Source organism: Gadus chalcogrammus, chromosome 7 (genome assembly GCF_026213295.1).
Source record: "Gadus chalcogrammus isolate NIFS_2021 chromosome 7, NIFS_Gcha_1.0, whole genome shotgun sequence".
In the NCBI taxonomy this organism is placed as follows: Eukaryota; Metazoa; Chordata; class Actinopteri; order Gadiformes; family Gadidae; genus Gadus; species Gadus chalcogrammus.
The window spans coordinates 30,327,138-30,339,408 of NC_079418.1; the positions used below are offsets into that span (position 1 = coordinate 30,327,138).

A 12,271-nucleotide genomic window follows, 5' to 3' on the forward strand; every position below is an offset into this window, starting at 1 on the left:
GTGGAAAAAGAAAGTTTTGCGAAGAATGCGAGAACTCTTCTCAGGTTTGTGTTTAGAGTTTTGAGAAATTGAGCTATAGTTTCAGAAAACGTGTTTCCACAGTTGATCTCAAACGTTTGATTGAGAAAAACGGTAACACTGGCAGATAGCCTAGATTGAGAGAGAGAGTGATAGAGGGAGAGAGAGGGAGAGAGAGAGAGAGAGAGAGAGAGAGAGAGAGAGAGAGAGAGAGAGAGAGAGAGAGAGAGAGAGAGAGAATGTGATAGAGAGAGAGAGAGAGAGAGAGAGAGAGAGAGAGAGAGAGAGAGAGAGAGAGAGAGAGAGAGAGAGAGAGAGAGAGAGAGAGATAGGGAGTGACAGAGAGTATGTGTCTGTGATAAAGAATATATGTGATAGAGAGTGTGTATGATAGAGAGAGTGTGTGATGGAGAGAGTGTGATAGAGAGAGTTTGTGTGTGTGAAAGAGTCGTCTGTGTGATAGAGAGAGTTTCTGTCAAAGTATCTTAAATTGATGGAGCTTATGCCCCAAATCATCAAAATCATATAAACATTTGTTTTGTACAAGCGTGCAAGAGAGGTAGGGCCATAAAAAATGAAAAATAAAAAGTACAGGGTACAAATACAGCGTGTCAATGTGAAAAAAAACTCCAGGGTACCACGAAGTCCAAAAAATTAGCCATTTCCTATTTATTCTTTCAGTTTCAGTGTGGAGAAACTGTGTTCTTCCCTTTTTGAAAAATTCCCTCTTCTACGGTTCTTTCCTCATTTCATGATAGCTGCTAGAAAAAGAAAGAAAAAAAACGTAGGGGCATGCATTACATTTCGTTGTATAACCATCTTTACTCAAATGTATTTGTTATCCCATTGTATCAGCCAAAACGGATGAAAATACCTGGTTAACATCACAACATTGTGTAGCCTAGACCTAGCAAGGATTGACATTTGGATACTCGCTTCTGCTTCGATGAGTTTGCTTAGATATGATTACGTTTCTAAATATATCGAGACCAGACATTTACATACTTAATTTCATTATCAGTGCTAGGAACTACAGTAACACGCATACCTGCCAACACTCCCGTTTTCCCGCGTTTCTCCCGTTTTTTATCCCTATCTCCCGGACCCCTCCCAGTTTGTTATTTCTCCCGGGATACTCCCGTAATTTTGCAAGGCCCAAACTTCTTTATGAATAATCTGAGAACGGACCAATACGTTTGTCCAATGTTGACCAGTTGCCAAGTCTTGCATGAAAAGCATCCAATTCACACAATCCACACACCATATAACATTTTCAACACGTTTGTCACCTCAACCTGGCAACCTATAACCCAGTTGCGTAGTTGATCTCTGCGCAAGCTTCGCGGAAAGTTCAGACTGGAAAGCGAGCCGATAAAAAAATGGCAGGTGAACGCGGTGTTCCCCAAAGAAGTCTAAATATAGCTGTAAATTCCAACAGTGTTGGACGCAACAATCTACATCATCTTGCCCAGTCATATTGACAACCTCCACGCGTTCTGTAAGGTGTGTAGTGTTGATTTTAATATAGAGCATGGTGGGAAAAATGACGTTTGTGATGTTTTGTTGTAATGAAATTACAAATAAAAAACATAAAGAAATATTAATAAATTAAGTTTTGTTTTCATTTATGGGTCTATTGCAATGCAAATAATAAACTTAACACTTAAAGTACACTTAACAGTAACAGCCAACCCCAACCCCACCCCCCCATCGCCCCAATTGACCCGTGTAAAACGTTGCGTCGCATTGCTTCCGTAAAATCAGTAAAATCATAATTGTTTTATTTGGTCAGCACGGGGGGGGGCACAGTTGGGGTCATGTCTACAGGGGAAAGGGCCCCTGTAGGCCAACAAGAAAATGTAATAAGCATTTTGGAGAAAATCATTTATTGTCCATTGTCATTAACAATACAGTTTTGTTTTGAGCAAAGCATCAGCTAAAATTCTATTCAGATTTATGGATCGAATCTGATCAGAAAAATATTCCAGGTACAACATATGTCTGATGCACATGCATTTTTGGTGTTCAACCAAAAAAATGCTTTTCTAAAGATCTTTATGCTCGAGTGCATATGAGTATAAGTGTATAAGTATTGTATATGAGTATATGCCCTCATTCTGCCAGGACTCCAGACATCCTCTGAGCCTTTTGAAGAGATGCTGGGCTCCGCTGACGTCCAGACTGGTTCAGGACAGAAATAACCACCACCCCACATCATGTGGGCCTGGAGAATTATTCTGGGAGTCGTCTTTGTCCTCGAAAGTCTTGTTGTGGGAGCTTGGTGTTATATGAGATTTAAACTAAGCCAAGGCCCATCTTTCAACAGTTACAGGAATTAAACTGGCAGTTGTGTAAACATTTTGTATATTCATTATTCATGATGTATATTTTCACGAAACCCTATACGTTGATAATACCCAGGATAATTGTCACAGAATTCAAAACTCCATGTAACCACTTTCATTGGTCAGCACCTGATTGGCTGGTCATCTCTTCCTCATCCTCTCATTGGCTGATTGATTTAAAGTGCTGTGATCTGCTCCTCTTCCTCCTCCTCTTCAGGACTCTGGAAGTAATAATGTCAAATATCACACACACACACAGTCTGTATGTGCGTGTCTGTGCATGTATTCCTGTACGTGTGTGTGTGCGTGCATTTGTGCATATGTGTGTGTGTGTGTATTAGTGCAGATGTGTGTGTGCATGTGTCCGTGTGTACGCTTGTGTTTGTGTGTGTGTGCGTGCGTGTCTGTGTTTGTAGGTCTGTGCGCGTATTTGCCTGTGTGTGTGTGTGTGTGCGTGTGCGTGTGTGTGTGTGTGTGTGTGTGTGTGTGTGTGTGTGTGTGTGCATGTGTGTGCTTGTATGTGTGTACGCTTGTGTGTGTGTGTGCCTTAGCATGTGTGTGTTCATGTTTGAATGTGTGTGTGTGTGTGTGTGTGTGTGTGTGTGCGTGTGTGTGTGTGTGTGTGTGTGTGCGTGTGTGTGTGTGTGTGCGTGTGTATGTGTGTGCGTGTGTGTGTGTGCGTGTGTGTGTGTGTGTCTGTGTGTGTGTGTGTGCGTGCGTGCGTGCGTGTGTGTGTGTGTGTGTGTGTGTGTCTGTGTGTGTGTGTGTGTGCGTGCGTGCGTGCGTGCCTGGGTGTGTGTGTGTGCGTGTGTGTGTGTGTGTGTGTGTGTGTGTGTGTGTGTGTGTGTGTGTGTGTGTGTGTGTGTGTGTGTGTACCAGGAACAGCAGAGCGTGGTGGATGATGAGGTCTCGGGTCAGGCGGACCAGGTCTCCATGGTGATCCTGGAACAGCGTTGGGACCAGGACCAGAGCCAGGTTCTGAGCCGTCATCTGGTTCTGAGAGCTGAACATCTGGATCCTGGAGGAAACATAACATCTTCGTCTCAGAGGGCAATACATAACATCTGGATCCTGGAGGAAACATAACATCTGCATCTCAGAGGGTAATACATAACATCTGGATCCTGGAGGAAACATAACATCTGCATCTCAGAGGATAATATAAAACATCTGGATCCTAGAGGTTAATATAAAACATTTATATCCTAGAGGAAACATAACATCTGCATCTCAGAGGGCAACATAACATCTGCATCTCAGAGAACATCTGGATCTGAGGAAAATATAAAACATCTGGATCTCAGAGGACAATACAAAACATCTGGATCTCAGAGGAAAATATATTACGTCTGGTTCTCAGAGGACAATATAAACATCTGGTTCTCAGAGGACAATATTTAATGTCTGCATCTCAGAGGACAATATATAAAACATCTGGATCCCAGAGGTAACATAACATCTGCATCTCAGAGGGCCACCTAACATCTGAATTTCAGAGAACATCTGGATCTGAGGACAATATATACAATCTTGATTTCAGATGAGAAGATAAAACATCTGGATCTGAGAGGAAAACGTAGCATCTGCATCTCAGAGGACAACAAACAACATCTGGATCCTAGAGGAAACAGAACATCTGCATCTCAGAGCACAATATATAACATCTGGATCCTAGAGCACAATATCCAACATCTGTATCTTAATAGATTGAAGGGCACATCTGGAGAGGGGAGAGGTAAACACATACATGTAGAAGTGTCCAACGAGGGCGCCCAGCGTGGCTTTGTTATCCGAAGGCAGTTGTCGTAGCAACCGTCGGTAGCTTGCCAACCTGGCTGGCTCCTCGGGTTGGGCTGGGAGGGGCATAACATTAGTCATGATAATAACATGTACCGATTAATCATTATTCACAACTATTGATAATAACCAGAATATTGATAATAATAACATTAAAAATAATAACAACAATTACCTTAGTAATACTATATGTAACTACTATAGTTATAATACTATTAATAATAATAACAATAACCCTCGTAATAAATACAAAAAAATAATAATAATGTGGTTAATAATTATAATGACTAGTTAGTTGCTAGTTAGTTTGAGTGTTAACCGCTCACCTGCTGCCTTTACCCAGAGTTCCCTCTGTTTGGGCGGTATCAGCGGCGGCTGCAGGCGGACATATTTTTTGAGGGCGGAGCCAACGTCCAGAATGCCCTGCTCATTATCCTCCATGGGGGCGGAGTCTGGACGGCTCTGCAGGGCTTCCACCAATCGAGACACTTTGGGGGCGAGGCCACAGCGGCGGTATATCCCGTCCACTTGAAGACCTGCGAGACAGACAGGTTAGTAGACGGACAGAGAGACAGGTGGGCAGACTGACGGACAGGTAAGTAGATGGACAGACAGACAGACAGACAGACAGACAGACAGACAGACAGACAGACAGACAGATAGAAAGACAGACAGACAGACAGACAGACAGACAGACAGACAGACAGACAGACAGACAGACAGACAGACAGACAGACAGACAGACAGACAGACAGACAGACAGACAGATGGGTAAGTAGTCCTACAGACAGGTTAGTTAATAGGCAGACAGAGAGACAGACAAACTGGTTGGTAGAAAGAAAGACAGGTAAGTAGGAAAACAGGCAGAAAGACAGGTAAGTAGGAAGACAAACAGACAGGTAAGTAAGCAGACAGACAGACAGACAGACAGACAGACAGACAGACAGACAGACAGACAGACAGACAGACAGACAGACAGACAGACAGACGGACAGACTGACTGACAGACGGACAGACAGGCAGACAGACAGACAGACAGACGGACATACAGGCAGACAGGCAGACAGACAGACAGACAGACAGACAGACAGACAGACAGACAGTCGGATATACTCAAATAAAGAAAGACAGGCAGACAGAGAGGCAGATAGACAGACAGAAAGATATGCAGGTAAGTATGCAGACGGACGGAAATATAAATAGACAGACATGCAGGCAGATAGAAATTAAGATGTACAGACAGTTTGGCAGACAGACAGGCAGGCAGACAGACAGGTCACCATGCTGGGTGATGTGGGAGATGCATCGCTCCACAGCCGGTGGAACTTTTCCACCAAGCTTCAACTTGTGGTACAGAGACTTGTTCTGATTGGCTACAGGTCGTTGAGGCGCTGTTTCCTGATTGGCCAGGACATCTTTCAGATGGACCAACCACGCCTCGCCGCTGTAGTCATCTTCAAATCTCAGATGAACGTTCCTACACCGGGTCCAAGATCAACAGCAAAGTTATCATAATCATGATGTCATGTTTATTATACATCAAGGATACAAAAAAAAATAATGACTAGCATCAGTTAATAGTGAGGAGAATGTATTATGGATCAATACATTTATTAAAAGATGATGGATCAATACCTCTGGGTACTCTCAGACCTTCACAATCTTAACCACTATCCTAGGCTGGTTCTGCTACGAGTGTTTATCAAGACCTGATCGATCAATACCTCTGTATTCTAGGACCTCAACCTCATTTAGCGCTACCCTAGCCTGTGTCTGCACCGTGTGTGTAGCATGTCTGCGTTCAGGGACCAACCTTTTTCCTGTCTGGAGGTTGATGCTCTTTTCAGCTGCATTGAGTTCTACGGAATAAAAAGCAGCTCTGTCAACTTGGAGAACCATTAGGAATATGAGGACAGGAATACCATTAACACTTGTAACAGTTTTATCATGGCCATGTTTAATGACCATGTTTAACAGCATTACGTGTTTAACAGTATGAACATTACCATGTTTAACATTATTAACATGTGTAACAGTTGTATCATGAACATTTGTAACAATAGTAACATGTTCAACAGTATTAACATGAACATGATTAACAGTATTAAGATGTATAACAATATTAACATGTCTAACAGTATTAGCGTGTTTAACAGTATCAACATGATCATGTTTAACATTATTAACATGTTCAACAGTATGAACAAGAACATGTTTAACAGTATAAATACGTTTAACAGTATTAGCATGACCATGTTTAGCAGTATTAACATGTTCAACAGCATGAACATGACCATGTTTAACAGTACTAACTATGTGGTTTACCATAGTTTGTCTTGGAGTCCAGTGGTATTCTGATTGAGAGACGTTGGTCATCTTGGACCAAACTGGGGTAAATGGAAACTCCAACAGCATTGAGAATGGCCCATCCTTCAGTGCACCCGGCCCCATCCAGGAGACAAACCTTGCTCCCAGCTAGGACCCCGCCCAGCTCCGCCTCAGACACGCCCACGGGAAAGATGACCTGCGCACATCGACATGCGCACATGAAACCACATAAGGTACCACATAAGGTACCACACGGGACATGTGGCTGGACTGCAGTGGAGGCAGTAGAGAGACAGTAGAGAGACAGTAGAGACTGTACATACTGTACAGACAGTAGAGGACAGTAGTGACAGTAGAGAGACAGTAGAGACTGTACAGACAGTAGAGGACAGTAGTGACAGTAGAGAGACAGTAGAGAGACAGTAGAGAGACAGTAGAGACTGTACAGACAGTAGAGGACAGTAGTGACAGTAGAGAGACAGTAGAGAGACAGTACAGACTGTACAGACAGTAGAGGACAGTAGTGACAGTAGAGAGACAGTAGAGAGACAGTACAGACTGTACAGACAGTAGAGGACAGTAGTGACAGTAGAGAGACAGTAGAGAGACAGTAGAGAGACAGTAGAGAGACAGTAGAGACTGTACAGACAGTAGATGACAGTAGTGACAGTAGAGAGACAGTAGAGACAGTACAGACTGTACAGACAGTAGAGAGACAGCAGAGAGACAGTAGAGACTGTACAGACTGTATAGACAGTAGAGACAGTATAGAGACAGTAGAGAGACAGTACAGACTGTACAGACAGTAGAGGACAGTAGTGACATTAGAGAGACAGTTTGTCAGTAGAGAGGCAGTAGAGACATGTGTAGGAGGTCTGTGTACCTGTAGGAGGTGTGTGTGTGTGTGTGTGTGTGTGTGTGTGTGTGTGTGTGTGTGTGTGTGTGTGTGTGTGTGTGTGTGTGTGTGTGTGTGTGTGTGTGTGTGTGTGTGTGTGTGTACCTGTAGGATGTGTAGCAGGTGTGTATCCAGTTCCAGTGGGTTGTCTGAAGCACAAATGAGCCGATCAGAAAGGGTCACAATCTCGAACTCCAGGCTGAAAAACACACAAGATACACAGATATTAGCCGTACTTCAGTAGTAGCACTATGTTGGTGGTACTACGGTACCAGCAGTAGCTGTATCAGCAGTACTACAGTACTATCAGTGGCTGTGTCAGCAGTACTACGGTACTACCAGTAGTTGTGTCAGCAGTACTACGGTACTATCAGTAGTTGTATCAGTAGTACTACAGTACTCAGTAGTTGTATCAGTAGTACTATGGTACTACCAGTAGTTGTGTCAGCAGTACTATGGTACTACCAGTAGTTGTGCCAGCAGTACTACAGTACTATCAGTAGCTGTATCAGCAGTACTCCGGTACTATCAGTAGTACTACAGTAGTACCCCAGTGGTACCTGGATCGTCGCAGGATACTGCGGACCTCCCTCAGGTCCAGAACGTCACACGCTGCCGAGTCGTTCTCCAGCGAGAACAGGAACCGGTCGTCCTCCAGTTTACCATGGAGGGCCTCCTCCTCCCCTGAAACACACCACGGCCTCATGTTTACCATGGAGGGCCTCCTCCTCCCCTGAAACACACCACGGCCTCATGTTTACCATGGAGGGCCTCCTCCTGCCCTGAACACACCACGGCCTCATGTTTACCATGGAGGGCCTCCTCCTGCCCTGAAACACACCACGCCCTCTTGTTTACCATGGAGGGCCTCCTCCTCCCCTGAAACACACCACGGCCTCATGTTTACCATGGAGGGCCTCCTCCTCCCCTGAAACACACCACGCCCTCATGTTTACCATGGAGGGCCTCCTCCTCCCCTGAAACACACCACGCCCTCATGTTTACCATGGAGGGCCTCCTCCTCCCCTGAAACACACCACGGCCTCATGTTTACCATGGAGGGCCTCCTCCTCCTCCCCTGAAACACACCGCGGCCTCATGTTTACCATGGAGGGCCTCCTCCTCCTCCCCTGAAACACACCGCGGCCTCATGTTTACCATGGAGGGCCTCCTCCTCCCATGAAACACACCACGGCCTCATGTTTACCATGGAGGGCCTCCTCCTCCCCTGAAACACACCACGGCCTCATGTTTACCATGGAGGGCCTCCTCCTGCCCTGAACACACCACGGCCTCATGTTTACCATGGAGGGCCTCCTCCTGCCCTGAAACACACCACGCCCTCTTGTTTACCATGGAGGGCCTCCTCCTCCCCTGAAACACACCACGGCCTCATGTTTACCATGGAGGGCCTCCTCCTCCCCTGAAACACACCACGCCCTCATGTTTACCATGGAGGGCCTCCTCCTCCCCTGAAACACACCACAGCCTCATGTTTACCATGGAGGGCCTCCTCCTCCTCCCCTGAAACACACCACGGCCTCATGTTTACCATGGAGGGCCTCCTCCTCCTCCCCTGAAAAACACCACAGCCTCATGTTTACCATGGAGGTCCTCCTCCTCTCCTGAAACACACCACGGCCTCATGTTTACCATGGAGGGCCTCCTCCTCCCCTGAAACACACCACGGCCTCATGTTTACCATGGAGGACCTCCTCCTCCTCCCCTGAAACACACCACGGCCTCATGTTTACCATGGAGGGCCTCCTCCTCCTCCCCTGAAACACACTACGGCCTCATGTTTACCATGGAGGGCCTCCTCCTCCCCTGAAACACACCGCGGCCTCATGTTTACCATGGAGGGCCTCCTCCTCCCCTGAAACACACCACTGCCTCATGTTTACCATGGAGGGCCTCCTCCTCCCCTGAAACACACCACGGCCCCATGTGGGACCGCTCCGTCTGGCGCTAGGGTCGAGGGTTAAGGTAGTTGGTACTGCTCTATCTAGGGTTAGGGCTGCTCTATCTAGGGTTGGTTAGTACTGCTCTATCTAGGGTTAGTAGTGCTCTATCTAGGGTTAGTTCTGCTCTATCTAGGGTTAGTAGTGCTCTATCTAGGGTTAGTACTGCTCTATGTAAGGTTAGTACTGCTCTATAAAGGGTTGGTTAGTACTGCTCTATCTATGGTTAGTAATGCTTTATCGAGGGTTGGTTAGTACTGCTCTATTGAAGTTTAGTAGTGGTCTATAAAGGGTTGGTTAGTACGGCTCTATCTAAGGTTATCACTGCTCTAGCTAGGGTTGGTTAGTACCGCTCTATCTATAGGGGTTTTACTGCTCTATCTAGGGTTAGTACTGCTCTCTCTAGGGTTAGTAGTGCTCTATCTAGGGTTAGTACTGCTCTATCTAAGGTTAGAACTGCTCTATCTAAGGTTAGGACTGCTCTATCTAGGGGTTTTACTTCTCTATCTAGGGTTAGTAGTGCTCTATCTAGGGTTAGTACTGCTCTATCTAGGGTTAGTACTGCTCTATCTAGGGTTAGTAGTGCTCTATCTAGGGTTAGTACTGCTCTATCTAGGGTTAGAACTGCTCTATCTAGTGTTAGTAGTGCTCTATCTAGGGTTAGTACTGCTCTATCTAGGGTTAGTAGTGCTCTATCTAGGGTTAGTACTGCTCTATCTAGGGTTAGTACTGCTCTATCTAGGGTTAGTAGTGCTCTATCTAGGGTTAGTACTGCTCTATCTAGGGTTAGTAGTGCTCTATCTAGGGTTAGTAGTGCTCTATCTAGGGTTAGTAGTGCTCTATCTAGGGTTAGTACTGCTCTATCTAAGGTTAGTACTGCTCTATCTAGGGGTTTTATTGCTCTGTCTAGGGTTAGTAGTGCTCTATCTAGGGTTAGTACTGCTCTATCTAGGGTTAGTACTGCTCTATCTAGGGGTTTTACTGCTCTGTCTAGGGTTAGTACTGCTCTATCTAGGGTTAGTACGGCTCTATCTAGGGTTAGTACTGCTCTATCTAGGGTTAGTACTGCTCTATCTAGGGTCAGCACTGCTCTATCTAGTGTTAGTACTACTCTGATGTTAGTACTGGTCTAATGTCAATACTGCTCCGTCTAGTTTTAGAACTACTTTATCTAATGTTGGTTAGTATATTAGTTACGGGTAGGGTTTAGGCTAAGTGGTTAAGGGATTACAGATATGGTACCGTTAGAGGGTTAAGAGATAACAAATAGTGTTAGGGTTGAGGGTTAAGGGGTTGAAGACTGGGTAAGGGGTTATGGGGTTATGATAGGGTTAGGGTAAGTGTCCGGTAGGATTACCTGGAAGGGAGCTGTCATTGGTTGACTGGGGCAGGAAAGGTGGAATGTCTGTAGAAACACAACACATGCTAATATTAGCAACCAACAATGTGTAAACACTGATATTAATGAATTAATTGAATAGCCCTACTCTCTTTGATAGTTACACTGCCTATATAATATACCTGTGTATTCATTGAGTTGGAGCAGCATGACTTGCAGTGTTTGTCCCGCCCTCTCAGCCAGGGAGAGCGGGGATTGGCTCTGGGGTTCTGATGGACAGGTCAACTGGATGCAGGGGAACATGTGGTTAGTGCGATAACAGAATATAAAAGAGCATAGAACATTAAATCAGAATAGGGGGTAATAGAACTCTAACCTTAGCACCGGAACAGAGTAGAGACATCGTTTCCTCAATGTCCTCTCCACACACCGTCTCACACAACCGCTACGCACACGCACACACAGAACAACACACACACACACACACACACACACACACACACACACACACACGCACGCACGCACGCGCGCGCGCGCGCGCACGCACGCACGCACGCACGCACGCACGCACGCACGCACGCACGCACGCACGCACGCACGCACGCACGCACGCACGCACGCACACACACGCACACGCACACGCACACGCACACGCACGCACGCACGCACGCACGCACGCACGCACGCACACACACACACACACACACACGCACGCACGCACGCACGCACGCACGCACGCACGCACGCACGCACGCACACACACACACACACACACACACACACACACACACACACACACACACACGTTTGAATATGTTAATTGAGTATTGAGAGAGGTATTTCGCCATCACTGGCACTAGAATTCCGACCTAGGCCACGCTTTATTAGTTGATTTAGTGGCGTCAGTGTTTAGGTTAGGGTAAGGGGTTTGGGGTCAGGTTAGAGTAAGGTGTAAGGGTTAGGGTTCAGGGGTCAGGTTAGGGTCAGGGGTAAGGGTTAGGGGGTCAGATGAGGGTTAGGTTAGGGGTCAGGTTTAGGGTTCAGGTTAGGGCAGGGCAGGGACAGGCAACTTTCATGATAAAGAGGGCCACATTTTTCATCATAACCATCGGAGGGCCACATGACTGCACACTTCAACTAAACGTGAGCTGAGAGAAGCTACACAATTTTGAATTTGGTAGATATGATTTCCTGTATTCTGGTGCATTTTGGGGATGGCCACTACCTAAAAAATCATCCAGAATCATAACCTATGTACGGTATGTTAATTGAACCAACATACATTCATTTCATGTTTTCCATGCTCAAACAGCCACATGAATGGTCAGTATTTTTATCAGTGCAAAGGGCTCACATACATCATCATTCAATGAAGTCAAAAAACTGAAAAACAGTGGCCCAACATTAAGTGCAACAACTCAATGAACTCAAACCCAACAAGCAGTTGTAGTAGTTGTATTGGCGACTTAAGTCGATATCTTTAATGACTGATATCGCTTCTAAGCAAACTAGACGCATGGGTTTGCCTTCGAATTCTATGAATTCTTCTCATCTTTCTTGACCGAGTTTTCTGTAACTCGATAAATTA

The 12,271-nt window shown here is 45.7% G+C and overlaps 1 protein-coding gene across 1 annotated transcript in view; it reads right to left on the reverse strand.

Annotated features, from left to right (window-relative positions):
* Positions 1–1,751: 1,751 nt before the first annotated feature.
* LOC130386566 (arf-GAP with Rho-GAP domain, ANK repeat and PH domain-containing protein 1) overlaps positions 1,752–12,271 on the reverse strand; it is a gene marked incomplete at its 5' end in the record, with an annotated part of 16,961 nt that continues 6,441 nt past the window's right edge. Inside the window, 12 exons of the mRNA XM_056595555.1 lie at positions 1,752–2,584; positions 3,240–3,381; positions 4,111–4,216; positions 4,487–4,696; positions 5,441–5,637; positions 5,974–6,019; positions 6,486–6,684; positions 7,489–7,582; positions 7,944–8,067; positions 10,702–10,749; positions 10,866–10,968; positions 11,060–11,128. Of these exons, the coding sequence (XP_056451530.1) occupies positions 2,540–2,584; positions 3,240–3,381; positions 4,111–4,216; positions 4,487–4,696; positions 5,441–5,637; positions 5,974–6,019; positions 6,486–6,684; positions 7,489–7,582; positions 7,944–8,067; positions 10,702–10,749; positions 10,866–10,968; positions 11,060–11,128 (1,383 nt within the window). The remainder of the gene's footprint in view (positions 2,585–3,239; positions 3,382–4,110; positions 4,217–4,486; positions 4,697–5,440; positions 5,638–5,973; positions 6,020–6,485; positions 6,685–7,488; positions 7,583–7,943; positions 8,068–10,701; positions 10,750–10,865; positions 10,969–11,059; positions 11,129–12,271) is intronic.